Genomic DNA, 21,110 nt, shown 5'->3' with positions numbered 1-21,110 from the left:
GCGCGTTCCACGAATTTCGTGCTACTGACTGGTATTGTAACTGAATTATTCACCTGACGAGGTTTATGATAATTATACATATTTCAAACAAATGAAGAGATAGCAAAAAGAAATGGAGGAAAAATTCAATTTTGTTTTCACAAATATCTATATATAGTACAAATGTCCGTCAATGACAAGAAAATCTATTCTAAGCTATTCACAAAGTCAAACTTCTTCTTCATGACTGTTCAATAAGAATGCCAGACTCCGACCTGCAAAATTAATAAAACAATTGTTAATTTATGAAGAGTAAAAAAACACAATGTTCTCTCCCTCTTTGGTTCCAGTTACAAGCAATGCCAACTGACCATAGTATACCTGGACTTAGAACGAGCGAAAACTTAGAACGAGCGAAAGAAAAAAATCAGCCTCAGCAAAGATTAAATATATTGTATGATTTTTTACAATCAATAAACACTTGACATGGTCCATTTAAGAAATTTACATTATGGTAGTCATAGAGTTCTGAGTTCTCTGGAGTTCTGAGGCAAATATAATGTATTTTAGGAAAGCCATTGACTAAAACAGGGGAAAATTTACACCTTCATCAGAACGCGTGATTCGAGGATTCATTTTTGTGCCAGAAGATAAAGTAGCTAGCCACCTTCTTTAGTGTTTGTAGGCGCGAAAGGTCACGGGTTTTTTGCCGCTTCCAACGCATCCTCTGTGAACGAGGATGTTCCAACGCTCCAAAAAGGGGAAGTTACACTACGATTAGTACGATAAGCACCTAAACTTCAATATATAGCCCTGCTATACACACTAACGCTTATAGACGTTAAATTAATAATCAACAAATGATTAACCTTGAATAATTAGAAACCGTTAGAAACGCTAATTTAACTTAAATACATTTATATTAATGTCGTAAAAGTTTAAATCTATAGTTATTTGCACGTTGAAGATGAGATTTCGTGGTCATTTACAGACTAATTTCTGATGGCGCCCATAGCGACGTTGTTCACTTGATCGTGGCGTCTGGAATAAACGAAGTAAATATATTTAAATATTAGCTAAATATTAATTTAGCATTTAGTCTATATTTTTTTTGAATCTACTTTATTTTAAATCTCTTCTCTAAAAGTAATGGATTAGGAGATATTTAAGTTTAGGAGATATTTTTGTTATGAAAGTTTTTACGAGAATCAACCTCTACCAATTCAACCCGTGACCTTTCTTCAAATTATTGCTGCTGCGCTCCTGGTCTCAATGCAATAGAGATCAGTTGCATCGCTTGATTAAATAGAGAGATAAGTGGCCGCATACTGGCCGTTGTACTAGATAGAGTTCACTGTGACAAAAAGCCTGCTTTGCTGGCTAAGATGAACCTCAGTAAAGTACATGTCCGTAGGATTGTGAACGTTTTTTACGGCCCGGGACAAAAATTGATTGTTTTGCTACATGTTCTGACCCATCGTTTCGACTTCTCATTCCAGATATATATAGAGTGCACCTTACCCACCTAACATGATCTACTTGGATCTACTGGATTACGCTAATCTCGAATCTTAAGCTGTTCTTCCTAGGTATTAACCAGGTCATTGGTAATTTTATTGTTGAATGCCCTTCCGAGGTACGTTCTTGAGGTACGTTCGCCAATAAGAAGTTTTTTCTCTCATGCAATAAAGGTTAGTTGGTGGCAGACATATTACACTATATCTTACCTGGACTTGACTCTCAAGTGGATATAAAAGAACACTCCGGACATCAATGCGGATATGGAGCCCACAACGAGATATGCAATGCCTAAAAACGGATTCTTGCCACCCAACCATGATGTATTGCTGATAATGAAGCGTTTTTCACCATCAAAACTGATTACAGGGTAATCTGAGATGGTTAGGTTAAGATTCAAAACTGCGACCACCGAGGTCGAAATTTCTATTCTCTAATATGAAATTTTTCTAATAACGACATATCTCTAATGCGAAAGGTTTACCAAACCACACAGACATCTCTTCTATTAACTCTCTAATAAAGCACCTCTCTAATACGGATACCTTTCCTATGCACGAATCTCTTCGATACGACCAACTTTCTAATAGTAAATGTAGCTCTCAAATACGAACCTCTTTCTCTCTAATACGACCAACGCCCTAAGAAAGCACCTCTCTAATACAGACACCTCTTATAATTAGGACTTTTTCTCTAATATGACCAACTCTCTAAGAAAGCACCTCTCAAATTCAAACTCTCTAATTATGACATCTCTCTAATTGGATATCTAATCAATTTGGATATCTCCCTGATACAGATGTCTTTCAAGTACAGAATCAACTTTAGATGACTTGGTCCAATGACTAACCTAGACAGTATTTTGCATGAAAGTACCTACACTAGACATGAACAGATCAAAACAAATTTATACAACTCTACTATGAAGGATACTGTAATCAATGAGGAGAATATATTCCCCCTTAGGCAAACGATCTTCGAACATATTCTCATGATTAACCTTGCGATAAGGTTTACGGAACTTCGGAAAGGCAGCAGTTCTCATCCAAACAATAAACTCTTGGTTTTCAAAGCCATTGTTGCTTTCTTCTTTGTCCAATTCATAAACTGGTTTTCGCCAATTTGGTGGCTTGACGAAATCCTTTTTCAGCTCATTCGGAAAAGTATCTGGATTTTGAAATTTCGTTTCACGGTCGGATTTCCATGCAATGTTATGAACAGTCACTCCCACTTTTGTTTGGTTGTGTGGTGAGCTCTTGAAGTATAGTTCAAATGAGTCTAAAAAGTCAATATTCATGATCAATATTGTGATCAGGGATTGTGATAGAGGTCATAGCACTAGTGACACAGAGTCTGTTGGTAGAGCATTTAAATGGTAAACTGAAGGCCACAGAATCTTACCATTGAACATACTGTTGGCAATGGTGCCACATGGTGCAATGGGTTTAGTTGTATTATCATTGTTCTTTCGTTTATCATAAGGTTTACAATCACTTGCAACAGAAGTGCTTAGATCTCCTCGTAACTGAGCATCGTCTCTTGACCTGACATATCGTCGATGGTTCTAAAATAATACAGTCACATTAATATCATTGGTAAACTCTGTATGATACCTGTACGCAATATCTGAGATAAAACACATTAGTGACAGACCTACAGTTCCTTCTAAGAGATGTTACCAAGTTAATCAGTGTGAATGAGCAAGAAAGCTGGATAGCGTTATCCGCCAGATAGTGTTTTTTTTAATCATTCCAAAATTTCTTACAAATTACTAAAAAATTACCTGATAAAAATTTGAAAGGCCATAATAAAGGTAAACTTGCTTGTCAATGTCTTCCTCCAGCTCAAATTTAATTTTACATTTGCATGAGAAAGTAAGATTATTTACATTCTTCTCTAAATATTCAGCACAGGATTTCTCACTCTCTACGCCATCCTTATGACAGTTTGTGTATTCTACAACTCTTTCTCTAACCTAAAGGATATATGAAGATAGAGGCTTATAGATTGCACATCAGAAATTTTGGAAGTTAATGGGTAATTTTCTTATCATACACATTACATCGCTATACATCTTCAGTATTCATATTTTGGGTGTAAATAGTAAAGAGAATAGCAATGTCATACAGTATGCAAGCAAAGAATCACCCTGCCTTGATTAAAACTGCCTAAATTCCCGAATTTTCTATTTTTAAAAGCAGATGTGGATGAAATGTGAAGAAATGGAAAATATTTATGTTTACTCTCAATGTGCAGATTGCACAAGACACAAGTGATTTTCTTGCCATCAAGAACCTGGTAAAAAGGGTTTCATTTATTGCTGCTACTAGTTTATTTATTGCTGTTTCTTTGTCACAGGCAACAAGGCAGTGTAAATAGACTATTTTGATAAATATTTAATGAATAGGATTTTTTGGCAATTCTCCCTTGAAGTCATTCTCAACAAAATGGCTTGCAATGTCTGTACAACCTTCAGAAGGTCTCAACACAAAATAAACTGCTTGTTGTTTGTGAAATGCTATCATATATATATCATATATATTTGATGTTTCATACTGAAAAGCATTTCGATCCCTTTCTGCGGTTTCATATGTTATGATGTTGAAAACAAAATTTATTCTGTACAAAAATAAATTCGTGGACAGACGAACTCCTAATACTTTTTTTGTAAAAGATTGAAGCCCATTTTCCCTTCTGGTAGCTTATTTTATACCCACCGAGTCTGAAGCGACGAGCAAAACGGCCCCAAGTATAATAAATAAGACAAATATAACAAGGAAGAATATAGTTGCGACTTGAGCAGTGAGAATTGGTTGCCAAGCTTTGAGTCGCTGTTGTTTAAACGCAGAATCTGAAAGGAATACATAAATCAGAGTTAATCGTAGACTTCATACATAATAGGAGCTTAGTTGTATTCGTATTTGTATATTGTTAAGTACGTACTTTTTGGCCTGCGACTGTTTTTATCTTCTACGTTTTCTTCCATGTTTTGTGAGGGATGTGACATAATAATTTGTAAAATCAAAATTTAAAGAACGAAAATTGTGGTTTGTGCTTCCAGGTTGGGAAAAATCAATTTCACTGAACATCGCTCAATTTCAAAACAAACCTTAAAAAAAGAAAAACTAGGATGCATTCGTTTCACCACTACTAAATACTATATAAGACTATTCATAGTTATTGTTACAGTATGACACAGTTCTGGGGGATTTCAGATTTGTTACTCCTGAGAAAAGATGTACACAAAAGACCTAACAAGAAGGTGGAAACATCAAATTTTTTTATTTTTTTCCAAATTCCAATTACACAAATGCATTGTTTTCTTTCTTGGTTGTTACAGTAATTCTTGTGCAAGCTTTTTTTATTTTGCTGTCAAAATATATCCTCGAAAAATTTAAAATAAAACAGTACAACAATAAAACAATTTGTTATTTTTTTCGGTAGAGGTTCTTTTACATTTTGTATTTTCACTTTTAATTTTCCAGTTTGATGTACCCCCCCAGGAAAATTTATTTTGGCGTTTCGTTCGAATTCTACTTCCGGTTTAAAAGATATCTTAAAAACTGCCTAGAGTTGTCAACAATATATCCAGAATTTTGTAAGATTAGAACGTTTTCTCTTACTCAAAACGTCTTACATTACATGAAATACGCTATTGCGACGTGTATTGTACAATTTTGTTGCAATTTATATCGTATTTTGCCTGGAATTTGCCACAACAGTTCGGCGATGAGTGAACTGGAATCTGCAACGAAGGTGCTAACAAGAGCGGTTGACCTTGACAACAATCATCGTTATAAAGAAGCCTTAATCTGTTACCAAGAAGGAACTAATCTTCTAATGCTTGCATTAAAAAAGGAAACTGACAACTCTAAAAAGCTAGCCCTCAGGCAAAAACTGGACGAATACCTAAGCAGAGGTGAAGTTATTAAGCCATTGGTACAAAATTTATCAGAGAAACATCATGAACGGATTGAGATAAAGGATGGTGAAAGAGGACATAGTTATGCAAAGATATTTGAAAAATGTTTATTTGGAAATTTGACTGAGGTTCGAGTTGAGGACCCATACATTCGTACCCATTATCAAATCCAAAATTTTGTCAGATTTTGTGAATTACTAGTACATGTCAATGGAATGAAAAAGATCAAGCTTCTAACAGGTAATAAGAAATGAAGCATTTAGGACATAGTTTTGTCTTAAGGTATAATTACCTATGATATTCCTTTTCTGTGCAGGTCATCATCAAGAGAGATCAATGCAAGCTGAAAAATTTCAAAAACTATCAGACAGTTTACAACAATGTGGAATCTCATTGGAAATTTCTTTTTCTGATACTTTACATGATCGAGAAATCACTTTCAACAATGGTTGGGTTGTGAAAATTGGCAGAGGGTTGGACATGTTTAAACCTGTGAAAGATAACTGTTCTGTTGGTCATTTTGATCAGACCTTAAGAGCTTGTCATGAAACGACTATCGACTTGTACAAGAATGTTTAGGGTTATGGGTGATAAAAAACAGTCTGGTTATTAGCACACCTGCTTGAAACATAATTTGTATGATTCAGAACATAAATGTATATAAAATTTGTTTATTATATTACATCCTGTAGATTGAATCAAAATTGTATTGTATTATTGCTGTGTTGTAATTTTTCTAACCAATGTACATAAAACTAAATTTCTAGAATGTGGATGGTAGGGTATATTAATATTCATATATATTCGTAATATTTGTCTTATGCCTAACTGATTTCTTTTGATTGCTATGGTTTTTTAAGCTTTTTGAACATTAGTATATGAATAAACACTTCCCTCTTTAGCTTCTAGTGATTTTACTAATAATTTGTCATTGTATTCTTGTAAGTTTGCATGGTGACATCAATAAGTAAATTAGTTTGTAGGTAACCATGTGAGTATTTAATACTCACGTGGTGTACCTACAAACTAATTTATATAATTTGTAATTAATTAACTAATGAGTAACCATATAAGGCATTTCAATTATTAGCCAATCAAATGTGTCCACGTTGGAACGCCTTTACTTCCGGCTACGTCATTGCAAATCAAAAATGTAAACATGGCCGTAGGATCGATGCAATTTTTTGGTGAAATCTGCCAAAAATTACGATCAATGGCTGAAAAACGGAGCGAAGAGCACGTTAGTTTAGAAAAGACTGCAGTTTCAACTATATTTTACGTTTTTGGTGTGGCTTTTGTGTGCATAGCGTCATGGATCTCTGTCAATTTGCGTTCATTCTCAACCTATACAGGCTATACCGGCCTGACAAGACAAGCGTCCCATGAAATGTTGAATTTTGGCGAAAGAAATCTACGTTTTTCTGCCGTTCCCAACCAAAAGCCTAGCAGCACGGAAACTGAAGCTAGTAAGAGACTATTCTTTCACACGAAATAAATCTTAAGAAATAAAGAATAGAAATGTTTGTTGCGTTTTCGCGGAACCCCGCGAAATTTGTCAGCAAAAGGTGACGTGTTACTATATTGAAAGTATTCGAGTTAATTTTAGCTTCAAATCGAGGAAGTTATTTTAAGAAATAGTTTTTTTATTTGAGATTTTGAATTGAATTGTTTTCCATGGGATTTTATATGTAGTTTTCAGTATATTAGATGCTGATCTACCGATTTGAGAATGCTCAATAAAATATTTTGTGCAAATAAACAGCATTGTTATAGGTCAAATATGCGTCTGATCTGCAAATAAAATACGGCGAACAGGTACATGGCGATTTGTTAAAATGAATTTGAATGACACCTGGAATGGTGGAGATAAAGTTGATGAGTTCGTTTGCTAAAATAGTTTTCTAATTAATACTTAATTAGGCCTTAAATGTAACTTGTGTGATTAGAATTTGACCACAAACCTTATTTTTCTTGCAGTTATCCTGACAGGGGAGGCTGCAGCAGCACTTCACATGGCCATAAAAATGAACGAGGAAGGAAAATCAGGAAAGGCACTCAAGTTGTTTCAACAAGCTTTGAAACTATCTCCAAACAATCCAGATGTCTTGAACTCTTATGGGGAATTTTTGGAACACGAAAAGCTTATTGAGGCAGAGAACTTGTATACTCGGGCATTGATTAATGATCCTTCTCATGACCGTGCAATGGCAAATCGGCAAAGGACGCTTCCTAAGGTTCAAAAGCTTGATCAGGACATGTTAGCAAGAATAGATGCCAAACGTTATCAGTTGTATGATATTCCAGAGGAGAATGCTGCCCTACAGCGGGCAATGAAGGAGGCTTACTACCAACACATTCACCATACCACTGCTATTGAGGGTAACACAATGACATTGTCAATGGCCAGAGCTGTCGTCGAGACTAAAATGGCTGTGCATGGCAAAAGTATACTTGAACACAATGAAATCTTGGGACTTGATGAAGCGTTAAAGTACATCAACACAACCTTAGTACAGGGGAAGCATTGCATTACTGTTAAAAATATAATTGAAATACACAGACGGGTTTTAGGACATGCACATCCTTTAGAAGCTGGACAGTTCAGAAACACTCAGGTTTTTGTGGGCAACCATGTCCCGCCTCATCCTACGGACGTAGAGAGATTTATGGATGATTTTGATTCTTGGCTGAGTCTGCCAACAATCCGCAACCTTCATCCAATTGAGTTCGCAGCTTTAGCACATTACCGGCTTGTTTATATCCACCCATTTACAGATGGTAATGGCAGAACAGGTCGTTTATTGATGAACCTGATTTTGATGAGAGCAGGTTTCCCACCTGTTACAATCAAGGTGTCTGATAGACATGATTATTATGCATGTCTCCAGGATGCAAATCGCGGTGATGTTCGTCCTTTTATTCGGTTTGTTGCAAAGTGCGCTGAAAGGACGTTAGACGAGTACTTGTCAGCTACGACTATATACCCAGTAAAACACAAGAGCAGAGGTTTAGACCATAGTAGCCACCTTAAGAGATTAGATACTCTAATCCTTAATAAATAGTATATACTCTAGAATAAATATTTTATTCATATTATAAAATGTAACAATAGCATGTATTTTTAAAATTTAAACAAATATATTACCATGTACAGTAATGAATGCATTTATCAGGTAAAGTGTTGTCTCAAATTGATAATTAGTGTTTGTATTATTAAATCTTGTTCAACAAGATGCTTCTTATGGCAAATAAAATTGTCAGGCAATGAGAGTAATATGTAGGGTGTATCGCATCTCAATAACCCAATGCTTGGCCCCTAATCAAAATAATTTAGTGTTAGGCATTAATATTTATACAACCTTTGTTTTACACATTGCTAGTTACATCTACCCTCATCCTTGCATTTATTTTTACTATGAAAAATGTGGTCAACAATGGCAGCAGGACAATAGTGACTAGATATAACCAGTATGGTATTGCTGGTGTGCTACCAATCGGCCAAAACCATATCCCACGCCGGTGTCCATCCCGGATATGGTGGGAAATAACCGAGACTGTGGTCAGGAATGGTAATGTCCAGAATGTTGGGTAATATATGGCAAAAACAATAGTTAATGGAAGTATTGGGACAAGAATTGATGTAGAATGGAATGGTGGCCTTTTGGGCAAAGATAAAGCATCCTGAAAAATGAATTTTTTGTCTGGTCAGTCAACCAGGAACACAAAGTGCATATGCTTTCTTTTGATTCATGCTTTTCTATCTAATAATATTGAGCCATAAAATACAACCATAAATAATGTTTAAGAGTAAAAAAGTACCTTGAGGCTATAGGATTTTGCCATAATGAAATGATCCACATCAATAGCACAAGCCATCAAACAACAAAGTGTACTTTCTGCAAGGCCTCTTTTGTCAATCCCTGCGACTGCCAACCAACTTAAAAATGCTATTGTTCCATGACCGCTGTTGTCGACAAGCGCTCTTAAAATATCATTGGTATTGATCCAGGATATCTTAAGCGCTTCGTCGAAAAATATACATAAAATTGGAAGCAAAATATAAGGTAAACTATTTGAAATTTTAAACGGGAAATCCATCTTCGCTCCTCAACCTTTGTTTTGATCACAGAATTTTAAATAGCTTTGATGCTGCGCTACTTCATGTAAATACAAACATTGTTCTTTGTCAAAATCGATTCTTGTGCCCAGAGCTCCTTACGATCGGCCAATGGTCTCAGTATAGATCATGATCTTAATTAGCAAGTACAATTGGCACCGAAAGACGAGATATTATAACTTTTTTAAACAGGCTAGCCTCTAGCAACTAGATTATATTCCTGGGGAAGAGCTGTTTTAAACGTTCACCATAAATACATGTAACCCACTCGGTATCATGTATGAAAATATATTACAATGTAACTTGTATGCTTGTGGTTTACATCCAAGTAATTTTCCTACGGTCGCATCGCGGATTTTAGCCAAAATTCTAAAAACGTGGCTGTAAATTATACATTCTAAACTACACATACAAGAAAAGGTCTATGTCCCATTCATTCTCGGAAAACCCAATAACTACATTTTTTACCATACCAGTATACCAGAGATATACCAGTATTTCAAACCACCTTTGAAAGATTTGTTTAGGCCAAGGACAGTGTCTGTTTGCATATACTTGTTTTGCATGAAACGAAAGACTAGCTTGATAAGACACGACAAGATTTCCTTGTCTCTACCACATTAACGATTTCCATCACACTGCAGGATGAAGGGATGGCTAATAAGTTGATCTGCAGACCACCTTTCATCTGGATCACTAAAAGCACAAAAAAAATATATTGTGACAATATATAAGGTGGTCAGAACCTGTGTACTCTAAATGCCTGATTAAAAATTAAATTCGAGCTTGACCGAGCAAGGAATGGTCCTTATCTGTACCTCTACGCGTGTAAAAACACTCAATTTGTTCCGGTTGATGATAACAGGTTAGAACAATGTTCCTACAGCTCTGTTACTAACTCATCTCATTACGAGGATATTCTCTGATAATAATCTTACCGTGACATGGAAGTGGCAACAAAACTATAAGCCTCTTCAGAAGCTGATTTTAACATTTCAAGCTGGGGTGGCTCTGATCCTTGACCAATTGCCAAGATCGCGGATATCGGGGGTAAGTGAGACCTGTCGATAAATGATCATTTTACCTCAGTTATCTACACTTCCAGATAGCTAATAAAAGTTAACCTGGATGGTGACATTTTTCACTGCCACTATATTATTACTATTACTATACAAATCTTACCAGGGAGGTTTACCAGTGGCCATTTCAAATACGGTACAGCCGATACTCCTAGGAAAGAAAGTACTTGAATTAGGTACAAGAATGGGTATCAATTTAGCCATGCCCAAGATAGTAGTGACATATTACTGTTTTCTTTCAATAACACGACAAGGAGTTGGGATTTTGGTGCTTGAACTGCGATTCAAATTAACTATGTTTCTTTTTGTAAACACAACCGGTTATGATATTTTGTGAATAACCAGTCGAAGAACATCAAATAATCTAATAACTCTCTTCTAGCTTCTTACCATATATCAGATTTTCTACCGTATCCAATCTCCTTGATGACTTCAGGCGCCATCCAATATGGCGTTCCTTTCATGGAACGTAGTAAATCTCCCTGACTCTGACTCGTATTCTGAGAAAAATGAATAAGATGAAATTATGTACAGGTTTGACCAATTCGCACGTTGAAGTTTCGTAGCAATGGGTTTAGAACGGGCACGCTTACAATGTAAAGTCGTTTTGCACAACCAAAATCAATCAGCTTAATGACTCCTGTAGGCATCAACATAATGTTCCCACCTTTGATGTCGCTGCAAAACAGAAGACGAAAAATGGAATATTATTCGGCAATAGGTCTCAATAAACGCTCAATTGTTTATTATAGATTAATAATTACCGGTGGACAACGTTATTGCTATGCAGATACTCCACACCGACCAAGATTTGTTTCGTGTAGAATCTGAACACTCGTTCTTCAAGTGGACCAAATCTAAAGGACAAATACGGAGAAAACACAGCTTGAAAATTCGATTCACAAAGTCCGATCTACTTTCCAACAACCAATTCTTTAGATATAGTGGAGTTTAAAACTCTTTAGTTTAGATATATATATTTCAGGTAATAATGGAAAAATAAACCCTTAATTACTTTACAACTGCATGAGGAAATCGATATAATATATTTACAAACCTGGCCAGTATTGAGGCGATTGAACCACCTGGTACAAACTGCATAAAGATGTTAACCACACCACCATCAAGACATGTGCCAAGATAACTGCATTGGATGAAAAATAGGATAAAATCGTAGGTTAAAGTACAGTACCATCTATAGGTGGAAAGTGACCGAATGTCTTTCCTACCTCACAATATTTTCGTGTCGTAAAGATTTCAAAAGTGCCACTTCTTCTTGTAATTTTGCATATTGCTAACACGGAACAAAATATGGATTACGTTTAGACATGCGGTTGATGAAATCATCAAGTTTTCATTTTTGCCTACCCGCTCTGCTTCAGTCATGTCGCTTGTGATGAGTTCAACTTGTTTTACCGCGATTATCTGACCAGTGTTGGTTAAACCACAAAAAACCTAGAAGGAAGGTGGATTAATGGATTTACATCTTAAAATTTACGAAGTGGTACTTCTCAGCTTGGGTAATTTGGACTATATAGTAAGGATAATGATGCAAATTCTAATAAATGCAGCATGGTAATATTTAATTAAAAAGTACTCTGATCAACCTACCTTGCCAAAAGCTCCCCTTCCGAGCATGTTTCCTTTTCGCCACACAATTTCCTCTTCTTCCGAACTTATCGTTTCCGAGCCTGTGCCGGGCGTTTCCGGCTTACGTGGAGTTAGCCTACTAATAATAATATGCGGTGATTCGTCACCGAAACTCTGAGAACCAACACCGCTTGCTGTACTACCGGGCGGCAGGGAAATAGTCATGGAACTTCCCTCGGAAAACGTCGATGTGGTGGCATTGGAAATCCTTCGGTCTTCCTTCGCTCCAGTAATATCATCGGCAGGGTCGAAAGTGACGTCAGTAACATCGGAATCCACCGGTTTCTGGGATATTTTCTCGGACCCCGCTTCAACTTTGCTTTTTCCCATATCGCCATCACTCCCCGAAGTGGATTCTATGCTGTCGTCAACAGAGCGTGAAATTTCAGAAGAGAAATCTGTTGTTGTTGGAGGAAGGGGCGTAGAACCACTTGATTCGTATGATGCATTTCTTGGGTTCGCATCCGACGGCGTAGCACGAACTAAACCCGAGGAAGAATCACCATGATCAGGATGACCCGAAGGATAGTGGGGATTTGACTTGCAATGTCCGTATATCCAAGCCTCAACAAAGTTTTTCTTAGATTCGTCAATGTCATTCTTGGAATGGAAGACCCTTTCTGTCGCTCCAGTCTGCACGTTATCGCTGGCATTTGTTTCCGTGCCCAACTCCGCGTGTTCATCACTGCTCGTTTTTCGTGCAACGTCAAGTCTTGCGTGATTTTTCTCCAGTTCGTCCGTCTCGCTTAAAATTATCTGTATCAAATCCTCAAGACTGTCTGCAGTTTCTAATTTATTTTCTGATTTTTGCGATTGTGAAACATCGACAGAAGGCGTGTGAGACGCCATTGGCTCCACCAAGTTCGCCTCGTTTCCGGGCTTCCACGGCCTATCTACCTCATCCTCTACATGACCTATGGAAATCCTGTCCAGTTTTTCCACTAATGGAATACTGCTTCCTTGCTCGGCGTTCGACGGTAATGACGGAAAGCCTTCGTTGCTCGATCCTTGCACGGAACTGCCTGATCGTGAAGCCTCCGGTGTTGGACTCAAAACGGGAAGCTTTGCTTTGATAAAAGTTGTTTGACGGACTGGTGCGAGTGGAATATTAGTTTCGGCCAAGTGGAGGCTCTTGTCAGTATTTTGTGGCAATAATTCCTTTTTTTCATCTGTGTCGGCGGCTATTAATGCCGTCTGAATAACCGGAATTTCTTTCACAGGAGTTTGCAGAAGTTTCTTTTTCGCATTTTTCTTAGCGGAAATGACTCTCTTGCCTTGCTTTCCTTTTTCGCTGCTTTTTTCTGTATCCTTTTGACCTGCTTTTTTAAACTTGTTTCCGGTCTTCTGAATGTTCGACTCAGAATTTTGGCTATTCGTCCCAGTCTTCTGACCGTTCGACCCAGACCTCTTGCCCCGGCCTTTTTTCTTCCCACCAGAAGCAGACGTCCTGGAGAGCGAGGCATACCGATCGCACTTGCAATTCGAAGAGACATTCACCATGGGGACTTTAGGGGGTACAGGGGACGGGAAGGGATTCACGATAACTACTTGATGTGGGGTAACATCGGCATCAACAAATTCCCCAAACGTGCCAGAATTTTGCTGTATGTCATTAGATATCAACTTTTGAACACGGTCAACTTCAGGCGAAATCACCACACCTCTTCCTCCTGATTGACCTTCTTCGCCAGTTGATTGATCAACTAACGGACATTTACCAACACTTGACCGGTTATACAAATGATTGATTGCATCTGATGATACATTATTGCTCTCTAAGCAAGTCAAATCTGCAGAAAAACATTCTAACGTCTGCTTACATAACTCAAACATAGCAGTACTTGCATGGAGTTTCTTTTCTGGCATGTCATCAGGAGATCTCTCGTTTGATATATCTCCTTTCATAGACTTTTGAGATTCTATCAAAGTTTCGTTCCCGTCAACGTTTGGTTCTGTTTCCTCGCTTTGCAGGTTATTTCGTAGAAATATTGCGCTTTTTCTTCGATCTTCACCACCACACACGGGCTGTTCGCGTTTTCCCGAACAATCTGTGGATTCTTCTCGTTTTGTACTCGCGACTCCGAGACCTACGCGATCATCACTCGCGAAGTCGTCGCATTGTTCTCGTATCACATTCGCCGAGTTTTCCGCTGTTTCCTGCTGTGTTGTCGCATTAGTGTCCACTTCGAGTCTTTTCTGAGTCTTCGACGAATCTGACATTGTATCTTTTATATTTTGTTTGGCTTTTGGCGATTTCTTCAACTCTTCTTCAGACAACTCCTTATTGCTTAAAACACTCAATGTCTCTCTGTCGATCGAAACCGTACGATTGTCTAGACTAGAAGATCGCGTTCCAGTTAGAATATTGCCGTCATCAAGGTCATGCATTTCAGTTTTGGTACTACTGGGTCCAGCGGAATCTAAAGGCACCCAAAAAGTATCTTTTGCAATTGACTTTCTATGGCACATATTGCATACCGAGGTACCGGGTCTGAAATCCTCGGATGTAAATTCCTCTCGGCATTTTGTACACTTTCGCAATGGAGTTTCAATATCTTTCAGGTCTACGAAGAAAGTCAGGTCGGAATCCTGAACCTTCAAAGTGGATTTTGTATCGTTTTGCACCACAGGAAACCAGAATACCGGCTTCTCTTTCGAATTGAAGGTTTTGTTCAGGAAATCATTATCTGGAGAGCCTGGCCATGGGGCAAGTTCATCGGAGGTTGGATTGAAGACTGGTGGTGGGGTTTTAACTAATTCAGGTTCTGAAAAATCAAAATAAAGAACTACCTCACGTGTCTGGAAATCAAAATAAAGGTTGCTATCAATACCATTTATATAGAGTTCACTGGTGCAAACAAAACCTAATTTTTAAGCCAACTAACTGCATAGCCCTAGCTATATGAGAAATGCCAAAGAATCATAAATCAAACACAAAAATTCGCCAACCTGAAGAAGTGGCTGTTTCACATTTATCTGGGCTTGCTTCATCCACCGATTTTTCGGACATAATATCAGGCAAAGTTTCAAACGAGGACATGACTGATCGCCCACGTAGGCTAAGAGGGTTATTCAGCGGTTTTACCTCCGCAGATAATGCCTGGGGGTTTTGGGGGTTTTGCAGGTTTTGGGGGTTTTGCAGGTTTTGCGGGTTTGCCGATTTTCGAAGACGATATCTTGGGAATGGCAACTCACTGCAACTCTTACTCTTCTGTTTTTGAAGACTAAAACAAAATTTGGAAATAAATTTAATACTATCTAGTGTTAGCACGGACTAAAACGTTATAAGCTAAACTGATATTGACTTTGCATGAAACGTGGTGTAACAACATTAGTTTTACTGACTGATTAATCTCAGGGTATTTAATGCTGATTGTTTGTAAAACGATATTAAGTAAAACCAAATCATTGCAAGCATGAGTCAAGTGGAAAAAGAACACAAGCAACTGCTGCTGATGCAAACACCTTGACGCTGAACAAATATGAAAACTTACTCGTGTCCCTTGAGGTCAATATTCAGTACGGCAACTTTGGCAGTTGCGCGGGGAATGGCATCTGGTTGTGCTGAAATTCGAAGAAAACATTTGTTTCAAAGCAATTGTCATTTTATGGACAAATAAAAGTCCACGGAGTTCAAAATTTTTTGGATATCTTTATTAGACCGTAAAAAAAACATTTTAAACCGATTACCAGTGTGAAAAAAACCTCATTTATTGTGTCGACAAGTCGAGGTAAATTGTAAAATGAGATATTCGAAATTAGACCAACATCTGCTGGCCTGAAAAACCGTTTATAAAGCCTACAAAACTTACGACTTTTGCATGATCGTTTTGTGGTGCTGTCTTTTGTTATTTTGTGTAAAGGAGATGCACTTCCTCCGTCGAACGATAATCGGTGGACGTCGTGATTCATTGCATCTAGCCGGGAATGCGAAGAAGGCCCAGAGGAATGGGAACGAGCTCTAGAGATCAAAAACGTCTTTAAATACGCTTGTTCCATTAATACTATTTCTAGCTCAAGTCGTAATTGCAATACTAAAAAGATTAAATCACCTTCCCGTTGCTCCATAATTTAGTGATCGTTCGCGAATATGCTCTTTCGAAGGGAGAGGACTCGACAATTTTCTATTACTCAATTTTCTTAGGCCTTCTGCAGAGAAAGCGGATTTCTATTGTATAAATGCATGCCTATCGATATTATCTTCATAATAGTCCGGTGTTACCACCACATCTATCCCAACAACCGGTACAATCATCCTTCATTACCTTTATTCCCAATACTTTTAATACCTTCCTGAGGATCATCTTCGTTAATCTAAAAGAAGTAAACAAAACTAATCATCCAGTTGCACTATGCTGTACTGTATGCGTATTGTACTAAACCATATTTACTGTTCCGCACTATAGTGCCATATTGCACAATACTGTGCCGCATGTGTTCTACACGTGTACTGTACTGAACTGCACGTGTCCCGTTCTGCACTAAACTGTACAGCATTGCACCGTACTTGAAATCAATAATACCAAGAACGTACAATTATGTCTGGTGCATCAATATGATCCAACTTTGTGGGCACTCCAACCGGCGCTAAAATACAAACATTATGTTAGAGAATGTCTCTTACTTAAAGCAAACAACATGCAACGATTGCTCTCCTACCTGACTTCACTCTCAGCAGGTTTAAAGAATTTTGTGAATGTTCCGACCATGCTTCTACAGGGTGTAAGGACAATGGTTTATACTTGATGCGAGAACCGTTATACTGCGTAGGCAGTTTGACAGCCGGCCAAGTAATACCGATAAACCTTTCCAGTCAAATGCAATCACCTTTCAATAATAATTGGACGCCGTTTCCGTTTGCAACATCGATGGGAGTAAACCCAAGGTCATCAACCAGCAAAACGTTGGCTCCGTGTTCAACCAATAATTCGGAGGTTTTCTCATCGCCGCGAGATGCCTAGAATGAAAAGGAGTATGTTTCACTCGTCCACGCCAGAGTCAAGTTGCCAAGACGACAGTAGTAGAGATGTAGTATGGTTTTGAAAGGTAGCTAGTGTGAAATTTGAACAAAAACATATAAATGGTAGAGTTTTCCATGACAGCTAGTGTACACTTGCAGTTTTCCCTGTGATTTTAGGAGGCGGATTTTCGTCTTTTGGTTGATGTGAGCGAGTGAGTTAGTTATAGTTGCTTCACTTATAGTGTATCGTTTGTTAACATCAGTCAAAAGAAGGAAATTACAGAAAAAATTGGCGATGTGAACGGGGTTCAATTCAGCGAGATAACAGCGTAATACTTACAGTCATATGTAGCGGAGTTCGCCCAAGGTCAGCTCGTGCATTCACATCCGCCCCGTTGTCAATTAAAGCCATCATCACGTTTGGGTCCCCTGTTTCGGAGGCGCAATGCAATGCCGAGTACTTTTGTGTGTCACGTTGATCTAAAATATAAGAAACAGTTGAAATAAGGAAAATACAGCTGAGTTTGGATGTAATTCGCCGAATCACAATCAAACATATACTCTTGCACAACATCTTACCAACATCAAGGGAGTCTTTTTTCGCAAGTAGACTTATAATATTTCTCGCATTTCTCCCATGATTTCTCGCTGCCAAATGTAGGGGACTCCGTCCCTCATTGTCTAACGCCGAACAATCGCTGTAAGATGAAATACCCAAGTTAGATAGCCTGATGGATATTCGTCGTATAATACAGCTCGGATCTAAAGCCCAATTTACACTGGGGAAAATTGGTACGGATGAAAATTTTAATGTTCAAATTTAAGTTCGGTCCGGAAAAAATTGAGATTAATTCCAAATTTCATCAGTACCACTTTAAATGGGGCTTAAGTTTTTTTGTCCTATACTAATAGCGTATCTACAGTGGCTACACTTACGCATTTTGATGCAACAACAGAGAAACAACTTCAGCTGGATTATAATTTTCAGTGAAGACTTTAAGTTTAACTTAAAATACAAAAAATAGAATATGTTGCATGGGTCATTTTTCGCAAACTGATAAGTATGTAATTCTTCTTTTAATGTTACACGTAATTGGACACCTACTTCCGTCAAAGAAATCAAGGTCTCTCGTGACCAGCAATAATGGAGTAAAACCTTCAGAATTCTTGTTGTTCACATTCAAGTTTGGGTTTAGGCACTAAAAATAAAAGGTGCAGTTACCACCTTCAGCTTCTCCTCATGGGAACTGGGACGGTCTGTACTCTTCCTTGTTTTTTATAGGTTGCACCCTATACAAGTCTGGTTTTCAAATAACATAATTCGTCATAACTCGTCGTAATTTGTTGTAATTCGGTTTTCATATGTCGGCGCGAATCGTATAAAACATGTGAAGTACGACAAATTAGGACAAATTAGGACAAAATACACTACACTCGATTTATTGGCACGGCACGGCTAAAATGGGTACCCGTGCCCATTTCATCTGTGCCCGGCCTTTGTTTTGGTAGCCTGAGCGCTAGTAAAATTGGGCACGGGTACCTATTTTAGCCGTGCCGTGCCAATAAATTGAGTGTAGTGTAAACTGGTGCTTTAATCGCGCAACTTGCGGATTGTTGCCTGGCAATTTGCGTACCAATATTTTTTTCACAACTGTTGCATTTCCTTGCCAAGCTGCTTGACATAGAAGAGGTTGTCCAGCACCTAAAATTTACATTTTATTGGCACTTTAAAACAAAACAAATTTATTTTTATAAATTCACAAAATTTATTCTTGCCAGATTTCTAACCTGGTCTGTTCACAGAATCTACAAAAATAAAAATAAAAAATATTCAACAATAGGTCTAAGACTAAAGGATTTTTTATCACCTACAAAATTTAATCAACTGTACCTAGAATCAATTCTGTAATTTTCTCAGGAGCAACCTCAAGAACTGTCTGACCAGCAGCATTTTTCAGTGTGACATCTGAACCACATGATAACAACAATGATATGATCTAGTAGAATATTACCAAATATTACATTTTGACGGGAACCTTGATGAGGGTACCAATGAACGATGGTGGATCCCCGATGGTGGTGATGTGACGATACTGGTATGGTAGTGATGGTATGAATGATAATAGGTAAGTTGGTGAAAATAATGGAGGCAATAGGTGTGCCATATATTAGTGAGTAATGGTGAGTTGACCTAAATCATGGTAGCTGCAGTGACATATAGTTGGTAGTGTTGTTGTTAATGATAACAAAAGGGCGAAGACAGATGATGACGGTGGTCAATTGTTATAAATAGGTGACTCTACCAATACCTGAACATGACCATTCTCAGCAGCTACTATTAATGGTGTGTTCTCTGTATTTCTTTCCCTTATGTTAAAATCAACCTTGAAGGAGAAGTTGTTTATTTGATACAGTGGTCAGTGGTGATATACCTGTAGTCAGTCAGTAAAGCAATAATACATTTCACATGATGTTTCTACGGTTCTACCTTATTCAAGTCAACTTTTTCTAATGATTTGCATAACCTTGATGAATCTCCGCTCTATTAACAAAAATTATGACTTTGAAATTGTAAATAAAATAGCATATACTTTCAAACGAGACATAGTTTCCAGATTGCATGCACGCAACATCCTTAGAATATGCAAAAAGTAAAGGTGTGCAATTGCGTTTTTTCTCATTTTTTGTTTCTAAAGAACCAGATTTGTATCTTTCTTAAACTCAGATTTTCGATTAAAGACTGATCAATTATAGCCAAATAATCGTCGCTGCGTTTGACAAAAGCGAACGGTTTTGTTTCGTGCTGTGTGCCAGTGCCACCAGTTAGGTTACTACATTTATAAACAACAGCCCCAATCTTCTTAAAAACATTTCAACTCGGATTCGTTGGTGTAGTGTAACAAGGAAGTTGTAGTAACGAGTGCCACAACTTCCTTTCGAAAATACGCACAGTCAGATATACTATGTAGTCTGTATCAATCAGCTCACCTTAGCCGTCGAAAGAAGCACGTTACCCAAATAGTCAGACTTCCTGCAACGAAAGGAGAAAGGCATGAGTCATCAATTTACTATGTCAAAAACAACAGTACCATAATTTATCAAGATTGAACATTACGAAAATACGTACGTTCGAATCCATAGAGTAGTTTGTTACATTACCTCGAGGCATGATTGTCAAAAACTCTCAGCATACAGTCATGATAATAAGACAAAACATGTTTGCTTTTGGTCTGGTTTAGATTCGGAAAACGTCCCTCTAGGCTTGAATCCATCCATACTATTCGATCGGTTTAAGAAGGATTAGTATCCTTTTGTCTATGTACTAAATGTAATTCTACACGCTTTGTTATTAACGCCATTTTGAATATATTACTTTTTGTTGTATGTAATATGCCGCGCTGCCATGGCAACGCAATCGTCTTTCAGCATATCTGTCAGTATTAGTTTAGTTACATAAGTATATTTCGAAGTTTGATAATTATTTTTTATGAAATTCTAAGGAATATTTTCCGAATGTATAATTTGTACTTTCTAATACAGCACTTCTATTTTAATACGAAGCTGTACCACAGGAGTAATCTGAAGGCCAGGCCTTAATTCTGACATTCAGGTTACTTCAAGAGTGCCCAGAAAGCGATTATGTAGAAGTAGTGAAGTACTTACTTTATTTCAAACTTTGGACCCATTTAATAGTTTAATTGTTTAAGTTTCTGACACTGCGCAATCGAGAAACATCAAACATTTCTGCTGGAACAAATGAACGATGTTGGGTAGAACTACGCCATAACAGACAGGGCCAGCAGGGCCTGGCTGCTCCCCTTGCCTTTTACCAGCAAAGGAAAGGGAGGCAAAGATGCTCTTTGATTTAAAGAATTACATTCCATA

At 37.7% G+C, this 21,110-nt stretch overlaps 5 protein-coding genes across 9 annotated transcripts; 2 read left to right on the top strand and 3 right to left on the bottom strand.

The window, feature by feature from the left end:
• Positions 1-120: 120 nt before the first annotated feature.
• LOC114518446 (cell cycle control protein 50A-like) lies at positions 121-4,543 on the bottom strand. Of its 2 annotated transcripts, none has more exons than XM_028538436.1 (7): positions 4,441-4,543; positions 4,215-4,348; positions 3,281-3,472; positions 2,899-3,061; positions 2,431-2,775; positions 1,707-1,872; positions 121-254 (listed from the first exon to the last, which is right to left on the bottom strand). In XM_028538436.1, exons 1-7 carry the CDS (start codon positions 4,502-4,504, stop codon positions 221-223), a joined length of 1,098 nt encoding a protein of 365 aa, XP_028394237.1. In that variant the 5' UTR covers positions 4,505-4,543; the 3' UTR covers positions 121-220. The 2 variants fall into 2 exon arrangements, with proteins under 2 accessions (XP_028394237.1, XP_028394236.1); XM_028538435.1 differs by lacking the exon at positions 121-254 and adding an exon at positions 296-1,020.
• Positions 4,544-5,082: 539 nt separating this feature from the next.
• On the top strand, positions 5,083-6,032 carry LOC114518370 (MIT domain-containing protein 1-like). The gene is made up of 2 exons (XM_028538350.1): positions 5,083-5,659; positions 5,736-6,032. Exons 1-2 carry the CDS (start codon positions 5,140-5,142, stop codon positions 5,996-5,998), a joined length of 783 nt encoding a protein of 260 aa, XP_028394151.1. The 5' UTR covers positions 5,083-5,139; the 3' UTR covers positions 5,999-6,032.
• Positions 6,033-6,585: 553 nt separating this feature from the next.
• On the top strand, positions 6,586-8,590 carry LOC114518484 (protein adenylyltransferase Fic-like). Of its 2 annotated transcripts, none has more exons than XM_028538483.1 (2): positions 6,586-6,885; positions 7,397-8,587. In XM_028538483.1, the coding sequence occupies exons 1-2, from the start codon at positions 6,594-6,596 to the stop codon at positions 8,479-8,481; spliced, it is 1,377 nt and encodes a 458-aa protein (XP_028394284.1). In that variant the 5' UTR covers positions 6,586-6,593; the 3' UTR covers positions 8,482-8,587. The 2 variants fall into 2 exon arrangements, with proteins under 2 accessions (XP_028394284.1, XP_028394286.1); XM_028538485.1 differs by lacking the exon at positions 6,586-6,885 and adding an exon at positions 6,897-6,984 and having other exon boundaries at positions 7,397-8,590.
• LOC114518485 (transmembrane protein 267-like) lies at positions 8,550-9,542 on the bottom strand. The gene is made up of 2 exons (XM_028538486.1): positions 9,239-9,542; positions 8,550-9,100 (listed from the first exon to the last, which is right to left on the bottom strand). Exons 1-2 carry the CDS (start codon positions 9,515-9,517, stop codon positions 8,786-8,788), a joined length of 594 nt encoding a protein of 197 aa, XP_028394287.1. The 5' UTR covers positions 9,518-9,542; the 3' UTR covers positions 8,550-8,785.
• Positions 9,543-9,810: 268 nt separating this feature from the next.
• LOC114518190 lies at positions 9,811-20,581 on the bottom strand. 3 transcript variants are annotated; one of them, XM_028538132.1, is made up of 29 exons: positions 20,385-20,579; positions 20,214-20,256; positions 19,714-19,767; positions 19,535-19,609; positions 19,117-19,222; positions 19,014-19,031; positions 18,860-18,927; positions 18,331-18,424; positions 18,162-18,231; positions 17,805-17,923; positions 17,566-17,705; positions 17,093-17,222; positions 16,925-16,978; positions 16,800-16,852; positions 16,531-16,579; positions 16,318-16,414; positions 16,078-16,226; positions 15,760-15,829; positions 15,215-15,489; positions 12,227-15,030; positions 11,984-12,070; positions 11,845-11,909; positions 11,673-11,759; positions 11,380-11,472; positions 11,209-11,293; positions 11,006-11,115; positions 10,719-10,766; positions 10,475-10,597; positions 9,811-10,232 (listed from the first exon to the last, which is right to left on the bottom strand). In XM_028538132.1, exons 1-29 carry the CDS (start codon positions 20,495-20,497, stop codon positions 10,157-10,159), a joined length of 5,355 nt encoding a protein of 1,784 aa, XP_028393933.1. In that variant the 5' UTR covers positions 20,498-20,579; the 3' UTR covers positions 9,811-10,156. The 3 variants fall into 3 exon arrangements, with proteins under 3 accessions (XP_028393933.1, XP_028393934.1, XP_028393935.1); XM_028538133.1 differs by having other exon boundaries at positions 16,318-16,411; XM_028538134.1 differs by lacking the exons at positions 9,811-10,232; positions 10,475-10,597; positions 10,719-10,766; ... (2 more) ...; positions 11,380-11,472; positions 11,673-11,759 and having other exon boundaries at positions 11,984-12,069; positions 12,225-15,030; positions 20,385-20,581.
• Positions 20,582-21,110: the final 529 nt, after the last annotated feature.

Source organism: Dendronephthya gigantea, unplaced genomic scaffold (assembly GCF_004324835.1).
Source record: "Dendronephthya gigantea isolate DGI-Jeju-01 unplaced genomic scaffold, DenGig_1.0 000010F, whole genome shotgun sequence".
Taxonomy (NCBI): domain Eukaryota; kingdom Metazoa; phylum Cnidaria; class Anthozoa; order Malacalcyonacea; family Nephtheidae; genus Dendronephthya; species Dendronephthya gigantea.
The sequence above is the reverse complement of the archived record's forward strand: the minus strand, read 5'-3'. Positions and strand labels throughout refer to the sequence as shown.

Excerpts from the sequence above, each read along its gene's own strand:
- LOC114518485 (XM_028538486.1), bottom strand. The coding sequence starts at position 9,517 with ATGGATTTCCCGTTTAAAATTTCAAATAGTTTACCTTATATTTTGCTT. Across the intron at positions 9,101-9,238 it reads CAAAATCCTATAGCCTCAAG|GATGCTTTATCTTTGCCCAA; the intron begins GTACTTTTTTAC and ends TTCATTTTTCAG.
- LOC114518370 (XM_028538350.1), top strand. The coding sequence starts at position 5,140 with ATGAAATACGCTATTGCGACGTGTATTGTACAATTTTGTTGCAATTTA. Across the intron at positions 5,660-5,735 it reads AAAGATCAAGCTTCTAACAG|GTCATCATCAAGAGAGATCA; the intron begins GTAATAAGAAAT and ends TTTTCTGTGCAG.
- LOC114518190 (XM_028538132.1), bottom strand. The coding sequence starts at position 20,497 with ATGGATTCAAGCCTAGAGGGACGTTTTCCGAATCTAAACCAGACCAAA. Across the intron at positions 17,924-18,161 it reads CTGTTGTTGCATCAAAATGC|CGATTGTTCGGCGTTAGACA; the intron begins GTAAGTGTAGCC and ends TTCATCTTACAG. Across the intron at positions 17,223-17,565 it reads GAACTCCGCTACATATGACT|GCATCTCGCGGCGATGAGAA; the intron begins GTAAGTATTACG and ends TTTTCATTCTAG.
- LOC114518446 (XM_028538435.1), bottom strand. The coding sequence starts at position 4,504 with ATGTCACATCCCTCACAAAACATGGAAGAAAACGTAGAAGATAAAAAC. Across the intron at positions 4,349-4,440 it reads AAACAGTCGCAGGCCAAAAA|ATTCTGCGTTTAAACAACAG; the intron begins GTACGTACTTAA and ends TATTCCTTTCAG. Across the intron at positions 3,062-3,280 it reads GCCTTTCAAATTTTTATCAG|AACCATCGACGATATGTCAG; the intron begins GTAATTTTTTAG and ends GTATTATTTTAG.
- LOC114518484 (XM_028538483.1), top strand. The coding sequence starts at position 6,594 with ATGCAATTTTTTGGTGAAATCTGCCAAAAATTACGATCAATGGCTGAA. Across the intron at positions 6,886-7,396 it reads CAGCACGGAAACTGAAGCTA|TTATCCTGACAGGGGAGGCT; the intron begins GTAAGAGACTAT and ends TTTTTCTTGCAG.